The 15,178-nt window shown below is 56.7% G+C and overlaps 1 protein-coding gene across 2 annotated transcripts; it reads left to right on the forward strand.

Annotated features, from left to right (window-relative positions):
• Positions 1-506: 506 nt before the first annotated feature.
• CERS1 (ceramide synthase 1) lies at positions 507-14,922 on the forward strand. Of its 2 annotated transcripts, none has more exons than XM_074808450.1 (7): positions 507-1,145; positions 10,345-10,504; positions 11,069-11,249; positions 11,615-11,776; positions 12,644-12,791; positions 13,394-13,542; positions 14,044-14,922. In XM_074808450.1, exons 2-7 carry the CDS (start codon positions 10,390-10,392, stop codon positions 14,084-14,086), a joined length of 798 nt encoding a protein of 265 aa, XP_074664551.1. In that variant the 5' UTR covers positions 507-1,145; positions 10,345-10,389; the 3' UTR covers positions 14,087-14,922. The 2 variants fall into 2 exon arrangements, with proteins under 2 accessions (XP_074664551.1, XP_074664550.1); XM_074808449.1 differs by lacking the exon at positions 507-1,145 and adding an exon at positions 1,702-2,032.
• Positions 14,923-15,178: the final 256 nt, after the last annotated feature.

Below are 15,178 nucleotides of genomic sequence, written 5' to 3' on the forward strand. Positions count from 1 at the left end.
TCGGCTGGGACCTCCTGCTCTCTGATACCCAAATTATCTTTTGAATTCTCTCTTGGGTTGCGTTTGGGGAGGGGGAGAAGAGGGGTTTATACTCCACTGTAAATGTGTCTAACTGGCGTTTCCTTTGTGCCCACCTCGCTCTGAAAGGCCTCATTGTCTCTCTCCTTGGCTTGTTTAGCGAGCAGCTCTTTTCAACGAGGGGTTATTCATGGTCCAGTCTTGAATGAATGTTGCCTTTGTGGAGCTGTCGGAGGGAGATGTGAAAGGGGCTTGTGTGTTCAGGGCAGCCATTCCCCACTTGATGGGCCATGATAAATTGACTTAAAAATGTAAACAATAAAAGCAAGTGGCATAGCAGGAGGCAGCGCTGTCACTGTGAGAGTGGGGGGACATGTTGTTTGGACCTCGGAGGGGAACGGGGTTGTGTTTTCTCATTGCTGCCCCAGAGCAATTAGAGACGTTCCAGAAAACGAAGGCGGAACGGCTGTGGTCAGAGGAATGACTTTAAATGAGATAAAACTCATATTTTGTCTTTTTCTTTCCCTATCAAGCTGGTTCAAGTTACAGTTCCACAAGTGCCTGTGATGATGATAATGATTATTCTCCATCGTCATCATCATGATGTAGGAAGGGTCCCACAGCTGCAATTTAGCCAATAATTTTAGTGCACGAGGACACAGCTGAACCCCATTTACTCCTCCACGGCTGAAACCGAATACCACAGTGCTGCCTGTGTCCGAGGTTCCTGTGGTGCCCTCCCATGAGACAATTTAACTGTTGGCATTTTAGGAGAATCCTCATCTTAAAGTCATGCTTCTCCCAGCCAGCCAAGCGTCTGTACGTGACTCTGGATGTATGGCTTTTAATTTTAAACATACCCATAACAAGATTTCAGTTGTGTGAATCGGCAGCTAGCCAGAGTGCAAGCTGCCTGCCTGCTGGAGGGGGTGTTGGGTCAAATCTTTCATCGGAGGTGACCTTTTGGGAGTGTGTGTTTGCATTTTTCAGGTGCATCTCGTCATTCCAGAGCTGCTTTGACTGAACAGGTGCTGCCGCTCAGCTGTGGCCGTAGGCTGGAAACACCCCGAGGGCTTCTTTGTGAGGAAGGGGGGAGTCTGCTGCTGCTTGGAGGCCTTTGCTGAGAGGTACAGAAAAAAGGAAGACCTGGAGAAATGTTTTTCTTTGCCTATCGAATGAGAAGGTGTTTAAGGGTGAACAGGGAGAACTGTGGTGTTGGACGATGGCGCGGTGGGTGACTTCCAGCCCCCCCAAGGGTGCACCTTGGCAGGCATCGCAGTTTTCCACTGTTTTAGCATCAATTGTCATCCCCTGGCGCTGACATCTCAGTGTTTGTCCCCGGTTCTCGATGCTGGAGTGACTCCAGCCCATTGTCACGGCTCATCGGCCGAGAGAGCAGTCGCATTGTTGATTATTTTTTAAATTTTTTTTTTTTTTTTTTTGGTAACAAACTATGCCATAACTTCATTCTGCGACTCTCCGTGCTGATTAACAGGAATCTAATGAGCCGCTGCTCCCCTCCGCGCTGATTAACAACCACCTAATGAGTCGCCTTTCCCACTCCGGAGGAGGGCGAGGGGGAGGCGAGAGGCTTCTCCCACCCGGGAGCTCGGCGGTGGGGGCCGGCAGAGCCCGAAGGGGCCGGGCCGGGGAGGCGGCGGGGGGGCGGCTCTTAGCGCCCGGTAACGGCGGGGAGGGGAGTCCCTGTCCCCGTCCCGCCCCGCGCGGAGCCTGCGCGGAGCCGGCGGGGCCATGGGCGGGCGGCGGCGGTGGTAGCGGCGGCGGGAGCGCCATGCCGCCCCCCGAGCCCATGCCCGGCTACGGGCAGCTCCTTCGGCGGGGCTACGGCAGCTTGGCCGAGGCCGTGCGGGGCTGCGGGGACTGCGGCTGGGAGCTGTCGCGCCGGACCTGGGCCGAGAACGCTCACCTGGGCTGGGGCGAGGTGCTGCTCTGCGGGCTCGGAGCCCTGGGCTGGACCGCGCTGCGCCGCGCCGCCGTCCGCAGCCTCTTTCGGGTCAGTCCCCGCTGCCGGGGGGGCACCGGAGACCGCCGGGGCTGCGGGATGGGGGGGCCCGATGCACCGGGGGGGCTCCTCTCCTCTCACCTGGGGGTCGGTTGCACCGGGGGCGGCTCCTCTCCTCTCACCCGGGGGCCCGATGCACCGGGGGGGCTCCTCTCCTCTCACCCGGCGGCCGGTTGTACTGGGGGGGGGGGCTCCTCTCCTCTCAACCGGGGGCCGGTTGCACCGGGGGGGCTCTTCTCCACCCGGGGGTTCGGGTAGCTTGTTGCGTGGCAAAGCACGTTCTCCTTCCCCCGAGGCTGCATGCCGGGGCGGGGGGGGGACGATGTTGCATGAGGGATCCCCCCTTCTTCCCCTAGAGCTGCGTCCTGGAGGGGTGCGGGGGTTGCATGAGGGACCCCCCCGCCTCTTCCCCCGGGGCTGCATCCTGGAGGACCGAGCATCCCGCTGCACTGGGAGAGCTCCCCCCCCCCCCCCCCCCCCCCCCCCCGCCATGTTCCCTTAGCTGCATCCCGGCAGGGGTTGGGGTTTTTTTTTCTCGCCGGGGGGAAGGAGAGGACCACATTTCTGCGTGTCATCCGTGGTTTGCATGAAAAATGTCCTTCCCTGCTTTCCCTCGCCGGTGCGGCGGCGATGGCGTGGGGCTGGCTGGCTGCTGTACCGCAGTGCCGCGCTGACCTTCGGAGCGGGGGACGCGGGGATGTGAGCGTCCGGCCCTCGCAGCCTCCGAAGGGCTTTGCTGGCCGTTGTCCCCTCTCTGCTGATACAGGACTTTGCAAAGGACAGGATGAGCAGGACATCCCTGAGAGCGAAGCTCAGCTCTGTTTAATTTCTCTGTGGGAAAAGCCAGTGGAACGCAGGGAGCTCTCCCCTCTCCCTCCGATGGCTCAGTCCTGGCCGAGGTGATTTCTTCCACGCTGCTTTCCTAGAGAGACGCTGGGCGCTTTGCTCCGCGGTTCCCCTGCCCTTGGTAGGACCCGAAAGGCAGAAGCTACAGAGATGCAGTATTTTGGCTCAGGGGATAGTCCTCGGCTCTCAGGGACACAGAGATGACCCTTTTCTCCTACCCCTGAGTGTGGTGGCACGAGGCCTTGAGTAGCTACAAGACCGCGTGTGGTTCTTTGCAGCTACGTGGGACAGGCCTCGTTCCTGCTTCCTTCAGAGGCTGTTTCACAGGTTGAAGACAGCTGCCTGCATCCCATAATGAGGCCAACGGGAGTTACTGCTGCCCCTGTCTGCTGGATGAGTGGCGCACTCTTTGCTGTTCAGAGCTCTCTTTGCTTATCCAGTAGTGCCAGGTAGATCTTGACCTTGTGGAAGGTTCCAGTCTAAGTCCTCTGGAGTCATTTGACGCTGCCGAAGCGGTGTGTAGGTGAGGTAACGTGCTGGCTTTTTACGTAGGACTGAATTTCCCTGTGTTACCTGCACCCCTGTCTGCCTGTGGCTACTGGCGGGCAGTGTACAGCACCTGGGAACTCCAGGACTGGGCTGAATGAGGCTGGAGGTAACCCTGTCATAACAAATTGGAGGTAATTTCCTTTGTGCTCCAGGTTCTCCTTGTGTGACGCTCACCTTTACAGAGCCAGCGGTGATCAGAGCGTGAAAAAAGCTCTTCCGTGCTGTGGAGGCCGCTCGGTGCCCTCGGAGGACGCTTGGCAGCTTGTGCGAGTGCTGAGGGATCGTTCCCTCGGAGAAATGGGTCACGCTTGTAATTGCAGAAGAGTGAGGGGGGGTTGATCAGAGCCGGTTCTTGTGGCTACATCTGCATGTGTAGTGATGAGATGCTGAGCGGAATTGTGATAGCGTCAGTTCTCTCCCAGTGAAGAGGTGGAAGGGTAGCAGCAGGGAGAGACAACTCTCTCCCTATATATATATATTTTAAAAGGATCTGAAACTTTTCTCTGTTTATTCTGCTGGAGTTGCCTTGGGAAAAGATGGAGGTTGTGGCTTTCCTCTAAAACCTCTGGCAGTATTTAGGAAATCAGTTGGTATTGCATGACCCCTATATGGGCAGCACTGGAGTGGGGTCATTCAGGAGGAAATTCAGGGAGAAAAAAAAAGACCTGTTCAACCCTGGGAGGAAACTTCTCCCCTGCACAGGACTTTGCTTCCCAGTGCAGGCTCAAAGGGCATCCTTCCTCACTTTGACTCCCTTCATGTTCCCTGTAAGGACTGAAACACAGTTATAAAAATGAATCCGCTCAGTGTCCGGAGAACACTATCTTCCTGCCAGTTATTTATAAATAATAAATCTTGTAGCTTGGATTGTGATTCTCTGCATCTGAAGAGGAAATGGCTCTTACCACAAGGCCTTGAAGCTTGGAGCATAAAGTGCACCTTATGTAGCTCTGGCCGTGACCGCTCCTCTGAGAAACGAGTGCGTTAAAGCCATATACCTCTTCCTGTGCTGTCTGCGTGACCCCGTTTTTATCAGTGGGATCGAGGGGAGGAGGTAGGCTCCTTGCTGTCTTCTAGGGCCACAGCAGCATTTATCCTGCAACATCTTTGTCACAAAAGGCCTCCCAGATGGGTTGAAGAAGGGGTGAAGGTTGTGCCTGGGATGGGAGGGCTTTGGTTGGCGTTGGGAAGTGTGGACTTTCACCTGTTACAACGGCTCGGTCGGTGCCTGTGCGTTAGGTGTGGTTTTCCCGTCATCCTCTGAGCAAAGATAATTTTTGGTCCGTTGTCTCTTCTTCACAGAATCCTCACTTGGTGTAAACATGGGAAGGAGTTGTTTTGGTGTAGGAAAGATGCCAGTTAGGTGAGCAAATGTGGATTACTGGGTAGGGAGAGACCCCCAGAGTCAGCTCTGCTGGGGGCACAGGCATCCCTGCGAGGGCCTGAGGGATGTGTCCTTCCTCCCTGGGGTCTGACCTGAGAGTCTCTGCTCTTCTGGACTTCTGAGTGCACCAACTTGAATGATACTCAGGGCATGTCTGATTGTAGGAGCTTGCTGGAGCTGCAGACCAGCTCCAGAAATGAAGACCAAACCTGTTCTAGGCAAGCGTTCCCATCCCTGGAAGCCTCCTCGGTTTGTGTGCCCCCCTCCTCCCGCCGCCGTTAGTGCCTGAGCTCCACCAGTCTCTGAAAGCCACCGTCCTTGGTGTGTCCCCTGTGCGGAGAGCGGCTGCAGCCAAGCTCTGAGGAATTTGATTAAAAAGCAGCAACCTGAGCATCTCTGCATTAGTTAAACATCCTAGAGGGCAGCTGAGCCCAGCAGTGCCGAGGCCAAGCGCCGCTGGAATAGGACCAGGCTGCTCTGCGTGGGAAAGGCTTGGTGAAGCGCCTGGAGCTCAGCGAGCTGTGCTGGCAGACTCCTCTCCCGAGCAGGTCTTGAGCAGTACAGTGAGCTTGAATGGACAAAACTAAGAGCATGCCTAGATCCACGCTCAAAGGTGATCCAGAATAGCTGTGGCAAGCCTAGGCAGATGCTTCCAGCCCTCAACTACCCTGAGCTCTCTTTGCTGCTGGGAGTTAAAGTCCCTGAAGTCAGCTAAGTGTAAGTCCGTAAGCAAGCAAAATCCGTTCTGGGTAAACGCTGCTTCTGAATCTGGTGATGTTCATCAGGTATCACTTCCATCCTTACCAGCTGTCTGTTTTTAATCTGCAGTGGGTAAATGTTTTCCATTTTTGGCCCAGACACTAGTCAGCTTGCTATCTTAGTAGTGTCAAAATTTGTAGGACATTGCAGTGTCCTCCGCAAGGAAAAGTGGTGTGTAAATAGAAAAATGTGCTCAGGAAAGCAGAGTTTCTAGGTGAGTGATACAGTATAGCCCCGGGAGGGATGTGGAATCTGAAAAGCAAGGGTCTCTATTATCCTTTTCAGTGATTTACGCAACTTTTCTCCACCCTACAGTATCATCAAGGCTTGTTTTTTCCAAGCCCCAGCACTGGGCGTGTGACTTGAAGGGGGGGTGAATTATCACTGTCCTGAAAGCTGCCCCCCCCAGCACAATCTCTGCTGAGAGCTGAGGACACCGACTGAGCCCCGGGGTGGGAGAGGGCTCTGCCACGCCGTTTCCTCGGCTCGTCCCGCTGGGCTCTGCCCGCTCTTTGAAGCCCAAACCCTGGAAACTCAAGGGGAGAAAACCACAACAATGGGTCTTTTCTTCACCCTGGGGACTGAAGCTGCGCTGCCGCGTCTCGGCGCGGGGGCTGCTCTCCCCGTGCCGCTGTGTCAGCAGTCAGGCATGAGGAGGTTATTCAGCCCCCGCAGCACCCTGTGGGCAGCTGTGTCTTGTCTTCAAAGAGTGTCTTCTATTGCTTTTCTCTCTTAGGGGCAAATTTTTACTGTTTGCAAGAGGAATCGAGGAAGAAATAATGTCTGTTGGTTTGTTGTGATTGTCATAGTGCCTTTTTCTTACATGTTTATCTGGAAAGTGTTGTCCAGAGCCTAACCCAGCTTCCCAGTGTCTTAGCTGCTGGGCAGGAAGGGAAACTGAGGCACTGAGCGGCTCGGGGCCTGGTGTAGGGTGGAGCAACGAGAGCTGGAGCTCTTCATGCTGTGCTGAGTTCATCCCCCTTTCCTGGTGGCGTGACAGCCACTGCCCTTGGGTCCGCAGGTTCCACGAGACTAATTTTTTCAGGTTTAGAGAACAGTGACATTTTCCTGCGTCTCTGCTGCAGGCTCTGTGCCCCATCCCTGATGTGGCAGGGGGTGGCAGCCAGTCTGGGAGCGGTGTCCGGGCTGGGTACAGAGGGGACATAGTCCTTTGGGGTGGAAGGGCACTGTCACAGCTCTGAGCAGACACACACGGTTCTGCAGGGAGCTGTGCCGCCGCTGAAGGGGCAGTAGTTGTTGGTTGTGGCCAGGTTTTGAATTGGAGCTCCGCTTGCTCATCATTATCATCTGCATTGAGTAAAAAACTGATGTAAAGCTGCCAGTTCCCTGGGCTGAGGATGCTTGGTGCCAGCCATTCCTTTGTGTTCCTCTGGGGAACAAGTTGTGCCCAGAAGCCAGACGCGGCACGGCTGGGATTTGGCCCAGGCCCTCGTCTCTGGGCTGGGGAGGTGGCAGAGGCGCTGGGGGCGGTCTGGGGGGTACAATTCCCCTGTTAACAAGCCTCAATTCATAGCCCATCGCTGCAAGCCTGCCAGCGTGCTGGAAGGACTCGTGTCCTGCTGCTTTAGCTGGTTGTAGATTTAAGGGGACTGGCTGCTTCCCTTTAGTGCCGGAGGCTGTAAAAAGGGAGAGAGCATGTGTTTGCTTTTTGCTACGAGTATTTTTTTGACACTTCAGCAGAGCTGTGGGCAGCGACAGTTTCCATTTGGTTTCTCTTTCCAGCTCCAAACTGCTCTCGCAGCGCGCTCTCACCCACGGCTTTGCTCCCTCCCTCCCCCGGCCCCCCAGGTTGTGCAGGGCGGTGCTGTGGGGGAACAGTCACGTCCCTCAGACCTGTTAATTTTACAAGTGAATCAGAAGATGCCTGTGAAGGTTTGCGTGGGGGTAACGAGGAGGAGGAGGGAGGAAGAGCTGGTTGCCCTTTAAGCGAAGCCCCATTACATCACTTGCCAAGAGCCTTGGGCTCTTTCAGCCAGAGCCAGATCCGCTGTTCCTGCCGCAGCACCCGTCACCCTTAGCAACAGGCATCTCTGCACCGTTGCCGTGGGAACAGCAGCCGGGTAATGGGAGGACATCCCCCTCCTTGTGCATCTCCCACCCCCAAGGAGAGGGCAGTCTCCTGCATGGTGGGGGCTGGTCTGTGCATCTCCTGGGCTTGTGCTTCCCTGGGCAAGCGTCCAGGTTTTGGTGGGGTCATCCCAGGGACATTAATTTGTCCCCCCAGCCCCCCACGTGATGCTGATTCTCTTCCGATCCTTCCGTGTGCCTGCTCCAGAGCCAGCTCCCATTTCTGTAGTGCTCTGGGTACAGCCTGAGGTGCCCCGTGGCTAATTAAGGGACAAGGAGGGCTCCGTCCAGGTCTTGTCATTAACCACATATGCAGTGAGGGCTGAAACCTCTCTGAGCGTTGGGCTAAAACCTCTCCACCGGCTGGGGTGGGGGGTAGCCCTTCCCTGGGTCTTGCTTTCCCTCCAGACTGGGAGCTGCTGCCGTGCCTGCAGTGGACTGTTCATCAGGCTCGTGGTGGCGATTTGCTGCGCTGCTGCCATCCCTGCCCAGGGTCCAAGTACCTGTAAAACGGGGGTTGTCTCAGTAGTACACGCCTGCCCTGTGGGTGATGGGCCTTGTCGTCAGCTCTGCCTACCTGGGGTAGAAACGTGCTGTTCTTCCCCCCCTTTGCAGGTAGAACTGAGGCTCAGAAAAGCAGCGAAATGACTTGGCTGGCGATCAGCAGCCAGGCTGAAGCAGGGATTTGAGGCTGAGCTCAGCATCCTAAATTCAGGCCTGGCTGAGAAGGGCAGGGGGCTCTGCAGCTCGCTGTCGTAGCGTGGTGAGCTGAACCCATATCTGAGCTGCTTCTATACTCCACTCTATGGAGACACAAATAATTCATGCTTTCTGGGCCCAGGACTTTCTGTCTCTGCATTATTTATTCACCCTTGAAGCTTCCTCCTCTTTTTCCTACTGTGGCTCCTGTTGGAAGGAGCCTTGGCAGCAGCGTGTTCCTGGTCTCAGTGAGGACAGCCGTGCTCTGAATGCGAGATGCGTGGGGGGGGCGGGCAGAGCCCTGCCTCTAGCTGGAGGGGATATGGACAACTTGGCAGAGCTTTGTGGGGCCGGTGATTCCAGGTCTGACCAGTGCTGGGAAATTCAGAGCTTAGAACAAAGCACTGTTAGGCTGGGACAATGCTTGGAGTGGAGTCCTTTGAAAATCTGATGCAGAGGGGGGCTAAAAGCCAGACCAGCCACTGCCTGGAGACAGCTGGGGCCTTAATATAGCCTTTGAGCATTGAGGAGCTGAGCGTCGGCTGCAGAGAGTGCTGACCCGGGGTGGGGTATGGTTACTTTGCAGGCATTTTGTTTTCATCTCAAGCTTATCTGGTCTCTCCCTGGGGTGCTCTCAGCCGGGGGGGTGTTTGGGTGTTATCTGTGTTTCGGGTAGCGATGATTCCCTCTGGACCTTAAGCAACACTCCCCCGCGTTGACTGGCTCCCCTGCGGCCCCAGCTGGGGGCTGCGGAGGTTGACCGGGCTGATACGGCTCCGTCACTCTTGTGACAAGAAGCAGAAATGGTGCCTGGTGTTGCTCAGCTGCCACGGAGGGAAAACATCCAAGCCCTGGGCCCGCTCGGCGTGCGGCATCGCTCGCTCCCCAGCACGTGCTCCGAGGCGAAGGGTCGCATCCGCTGCTCTGTTTTACTGCCGGGGAGCTGAGGCTGGTTAGGGCTGGGGCTTTGCTTTGGCTGGGATTTCCCAGTTTTCCCTGGCCTCGGTGGCCCAGCTGTCTTGCTGTTGCAGGGAGACAGTTGGGAGAGCTGGGTGGTGCTCGGCGACCTCAGGACCGGGGGCAAGTCAGGCTGAGAAAGTTTCGTTCTGATTAGTGCGAGCAACCCGCAGAACTGCTCATCTTTCCTCACTTTGGCCATATTTGGGGAGGCTTTGCCTCCTATTTCTGAGTCCTGACGGGTGGGAGGGGTTCTGCAAACCACAGCCAGGGGAAAAACCAGCAGTGTTTCAGCACTGGTCAGCTAGAAAACCTTCTGGGAACGTGGGTGAGGATGGGTAGGTGTGAGAGAGCAAGAGGTCCCCGTGCCCCAGCCTTTACTGACTCGTTACGTGCAAATCTGGCCCCCTCTGACGCAGGATGCACATGCAGGGGAGGCTTGTGCCGTGCTGGCTGGGGAGCAGCAGCGGCCACGTGTTTCGGACTCTGCAAAGCCTTTGCTTCCTCAGTTAAAAGGCTCTTTTCTGGGAGCTGGCAGTGCTGTGAGGTCCGTATGCGCAGGATAGTATTGTTACAGCTTCCTCTTCTGGGTTTCCCTGTGCAGATAGGGCTTGATTTTTATTTTATTAGTTATTGACTCTGTTCTGCAAAAGCCAGCTGTGGTCAGCCCCGCTCCTGGAGCGAGGGTGCTGGAGCAGCGCCCAGGCTGCGGGACGTGTGCCGTGGGCCCCCGCCTCCTCCACGAGGCTCTGCTTTCGCAGCTTCCCACCGTGCCCAAGGCTGAGTGGAAGGATCTCCAGCCTCCTGTTTCTCAGGCTCTCTCTAGAGCCTCTTTGACCTCCTTTTTCATGCTGTAAAGGCAGCCAGAAAAACGGCGTTCGTGGCCCTGGTTTTGCCCTGCCTGGTATCGCACACACCGTGCAGCGCTTGGGTCTCTTGGGGATTTGGCGGCCTCGGCCCCGGGCTCCCCAGGGCCTGTCTGTTTGCCCCTTGTGACGATACTTCTCCCCTCTCCTTGCAGCCCTTTGGGGAGTGGTGCAACTTGCAGCCAAAAGATGCTGCCAAGATGCCTGAGAGTGCCTGGAAGCTGCTTTTCTACACATTATCCTGGTCATATGGCATCTACCTGCTCTTCTTCACCGACTACCCCTTCTTCTACGACCCACCATCTGTCTTTTATGGTACAGTAAGAACCAGGGAGAAGTGGGGATGGGTTTGCATGTCCAGGTTCATAAAACATCTGGGTTGAACAAGGGAGTGGGAGTTGGGGTGAGCGGAAGAGAAGACTGAACCCCTCAATTGCCTTTTCTGTGGTGCTGTGGGTACAGAAAGGGCAGGACAGGCTGTCTCCCTTCATTTTGTTACAGAGAGAGTCATCTAGTGGCTATTGCAGACAGCAAGGGCTGGGATGTGTCAGCTACAGGGGGAATGGGATTGAGTCCTTAAAGTAGGAGAGAAATAAATCAAGGCTTCTCCCTTAGATCTGGGAGAGGGAGCGGGCCTCATGCCAAAGGCAGAGTTTGGGAGCCAAACTGCCTGGGTTCCCTTCCAGCCCTTACTTCCTTTGCATCTTGATGAGCTCCGGGGAGGGAGCTGGAGCACCTGAGCACCCCAAAGCGCAGGGCTGCCTGGGGCAGCTCTGCCTGCTGCTCGCTCCCTGCTCATTGCACTCCTGTCCCTCTGCTGCTGCCAGAGCCCAGCGCTCGTAGCTCTGGGTTCACCTGGGTGTCTTTGTCCCACCCCAGACTGGAAGAAGGGCATGGACGTGCCCACGGACATCGCCATCGCTTACCTGTTGCAGTGCAGTTTCTACGGACACTCCATCTATGCCACCGCCTACATGGACACGTGGCGCAAGGACTCCGTTGTCATGCTGCTTCACCACGTGGTCACGCTGACCCTCATCGCCTTCTCGTACGCTTTCAGGTGAGGCCCTTGGCTGTGACACTGCCCCTCTGCCACCTGCCCGGGCCAGCTTTGGGCAGCTACGCAGCAAAAGCTGCAGCTTTTCTGTGCTCACGTGCGTCTCGCGGGCATGTAGCAGGAGGGCTCTTGCTGGCTTGGGGTGGATTCTCCCCTGCCTCCCTGCTACGGCACCAACCCCAGCAGTCATGAGCCGTTGCCTGGTGCCAGACCCCCGCTGCAGCACGTGGCTGTACTGTGCTGTGCCACGTCTGGATTATTCGGGGAGTTTGTCTGCTCCCGTGACGGACTGTGGGTCCTGGGTGCTAACGTCAACCTGCCTCCCCACACATCTCCCTCCCTGCTCCTTTTTTTTTTTTTCCCTACAGGTACCACAACGTGGGCATCCTCGTGCTCTTCCTGCACGACGTCAATGATGTGCAGCTGGAATTCACCAAGCTCAACGTCTACTTCAAGCACCGGGGGGGAGTCTATCATCGCCTCAACGACGTCATCTCCAACATTGGCTGCCTCACCTTCAGCGTCAGCTGGTGAGTTTGTCTGATCCCACGTTCCACCCGTCCTTGCCAGCTTTTGCAATCCCCCTGGTGCCTCGGGGTGCAGCCGGCTGGGTTTGTGTGCATGGGAACAAACCCTTTCAAAAACTGTTTGGGAAGAGGTTCCCGCAGAGCCTGACCCCATGCTGGGTTTGGAATCCTTCTGTAGCCACTTCGCTGTCTGTCACCACAGAAGTGCCTGCGAAATCTCGCTTGCAGCATGACAAATGACCCCAGGGGAGGAGGAGCTGTTTCCATTTTCCCACTCGCTTGGTTTTAGCACTAAGAAGCACTTTTTGCAAGAAGAAACGGGACGTGGGGCTGTCTCAGATTCCAGCCTTGCTGTTCCTCTTGGGGCAAGGCAGGAGAAAAAAACAAAATGAAGAATAGAGATGGGGAACCTGCAGGTTGTCACTTCTCATTTGTCCCTTTGTGTCCTTCCTCCCTCTCCGCTGAACAGCAGGGGTGGCAACGAGAGCCCTCGCTTTGAGGAGAGCGGCGAAGGGGTTTGGTGATAAACTGGGGATGCACAGGACTAAGAAAACCTTCCAGCTATATTCCCCTCCTGTCCCCTATCCCGTTGAGAGAAGCTGCAGTGTAGACCTGCCTCTCTGCCCTGCCTCTGGTGCCAAGCCTCGTCTGCCCACAGAAATTGTATTCTGCCCTCCACAGCTGCCCTTTTGCAGGGTCTGTGTGAAGTCCAGCCCCCAGCCAGCTGCGCAGGGACTGTGGGGTGCAGGGGAGCTGCTGAGGGCTGCCCCGAGGCTGGAGGCTGTGCTGGGGGAAGCTGTGCTGGGTCTCACACCTCTCCCGGGATCCCCGTGGGCCATTAAACCCACCCTGCTCCCTCTGCCCTGGCAGGTTCTGGTTCCGTCTCTACTGGTTCCCCCTCAAGGTGCTCTACGCCACTTGCTACTCCAGCCTCCAGTCGGTCCCTAATATCCCCTTCTACTTCTTCTTCAATGCTCTGCTCCTTGTCCTCACTCTGATGAACATCTACTGGTTTCTGGTGAGTAGGGGGAGCTCAGCAACCCCTACACTAGCTTCTCCCTCCTCTGCTCTCCTGCACAGCGCCTGCTGCCTGCCTGGCCCAGGGGCAGCTGGGGGGCTGCAGGGATGGAGCCGGCTTCGGACAACTTGGGGGATGGCTCAGAGGGGAGGAGGGGACCCCAGGTCAGTGCCCAGGAGGCTCCTCTGTGCTGGAATTTGGACAATCTGGCACCCCAGGGATCCACGGGGAGGGAGCGATATCAGCAGTTGGGGCAGGCTGGAACTTGATCTGGGTGTAAATGCTCTGGCATCCCCTGAAGCTTTGGGGAGGGGGTGAAAAGGGTGGACTTGGAGGGCTCACATCAGCAAGAGCAGGGCAGCAGCCGAGTTCCTCATCCTGTGGGGATGAAATCGGTTCAGGGTAGTCGCAGCAGTGCTGCCTCCCCTGCTGCGGGTCATCAGCTGCATCCCAGGGCTTTGGCCATCCGGAGGGGTCTGCTCTGACTCCTTGGGGTTGAGGACAGTGGAGAAAGGTCCTGCTTAGCAAAAGGGAGTGAGCAGGTTGGGTGGAACAGCTCTAAACCTTGGCGTCTGTGGCTGACGGTGCCTCTCCCCCCACAGTACATCGTCCTGTTTGTGGCCAAGGTGCTGATGGGGCAGATGCAAGAGGTGAATGATGTGCGTGAGTACGACGTGGAGGACAGCAAGAAAACCACAACGGCCAAGAAGAAAGAGGCTGGACTCCAGATGCCCAGTGCTCTGAAAGAAGGGTATGTGTGCAGGGGGGCATGACATGCAGGGACAACATCTGTGGGCTTGGGGAAGGGGTGCTGGCAGACCCCCCAGGGCCCTGGAGCCATTCTTAAAGGGTTTGCCACGGGGCTGGAAGATGGAAGAGCAGGATGCCTTGACACAGAGTGTAAAACACTGCTGCAGGTAGCAGGGAGGACTCTGTGTCTCTGTGCCTCAGCACTGGGGCGTGTCCGTCCATCTTTCTGTCCCGTGAATCCTTGCCCACCCGTTCCCCTGCTCACCGTGTCGGGCTGGCTCTTTGCTCGAGGCTGTTCTCTCTGAGCAGCATCTGCACTTCGTGGGGTGAGCACAGAGGCTGGCGAGATGCTGGATCCCACAGAGCTGGTCTGGCTGACAGGGGACAAATTGTCTGTGTGAGCCTGTCAAGACAGGTCTGACCTCGGTAGCGATTTGTGAAAGGGAGGAAGGGAGAGTCTGCGTGGAGGCTGAGGCTCACTGCCCGCTGTGCTCTTTCACAGGATGCACCTGAAGAATGGACTTGTAAAAGACAAGTGGTTATAAGGGCAGTGTGGCTGCTGCAGCCTGGGCAGCCTGGCTGGATCTGGGGACTGACCCAGGACCCTGCACTCAAACCCAGCGAATGAAAGGCACAAGGAAGAACTTCATCCCCGACCCCCCTTCGTCCCCTGCCTGGAGCCGGGGAAGAGATGCCACTGACAGGATCGGGCCCCTCCCAGGGCTTGCCTGTGACCCGGCTTCGCCTGATGCTGACGTGCTTTCCGTGGCCAGTCTGTGCTGGTTCAGTTGAGAGGCTGGTGGCTTTGCTGGTCCAGGTAGGATTTGGAGCTGGCTTTAGGTCCCCTGGTGTTTCTTCTGTCACTCCATCCCCCGGCTATTCACAGCCCCTTTGTGATTTCCCCTCTTTATTGTTGGACCCTCACCCTGCCCCTTCCTCAGCAGCCCTTGAGGGGTTCTCTGACCCAGCATCAAACTGGGGAGCGCAACGGCCTCTCCACTGGCATCACCGTCCCAGGCGAGGGGAGCCCAAAGCCAGCTCTTCTCTAGCAGCTGAGCAGGGACTAGAGAGGCGATGACGCAGCACACCTCTGAGCCTTCCTCCTCAGGAGGGGTCACTGACACAGAGCTGCCCGCGTAGAGCTGGAGCCACAGCACCGTTCCCATGAGCAGGTCTGCCTGGAAACCCAGCCCTGGAGCATTAGTCTAGCCTCCTGTCCTGATGATGAAGGCCAGAAGATTTAATTTGCTTAAAAAGCCTGTATGAGTCCTATAGTTGCTTAAAAAGCCAGTCCCAGTCCCTCTGAGTCCCCTGCTGAGGGATCTCTAGACTCTCACCCTGCAATGGCTGTTTGCTCGAGTAAAGAACAAATAGTTTCTGCTCCCCGTGTTGGTTTTCCAGGCAGCACTGGCCCTGAGCCTTGCTGGGCCGGGCTGTGTCTCTGTTCCGGGGAGCCCTGTGGGTGTTACAGCCCCTCGGACCAGGACTGTCCCATCGCTCTCTGCTCTCGGGGCCAGGACCCGCTGGGAAACGGAGCTGCCTCCCAGCTGGGGACATCAGACAGTGCAGGGGGGATTCAGGGCATTAACTCCAGGCATCAGAGCGTGGTTAATTGTTTGGGTTGTTTTTTTTTTATC

This window comes from Strix aluco, chromosome 29 (genome assembly GCF_031877795.1).
Source record: "Strix aluco isolate bStrAlu1 chromosome 29, bStrAlu1.hap1, whole genome shotgun sequence".
NCBI classification, from domain to species: domain Eukaryota; kingdom Metazoa; phylum Chordata; class Aves; order Strigiformes; family Strigidae; genus Strix; species Strix aluco.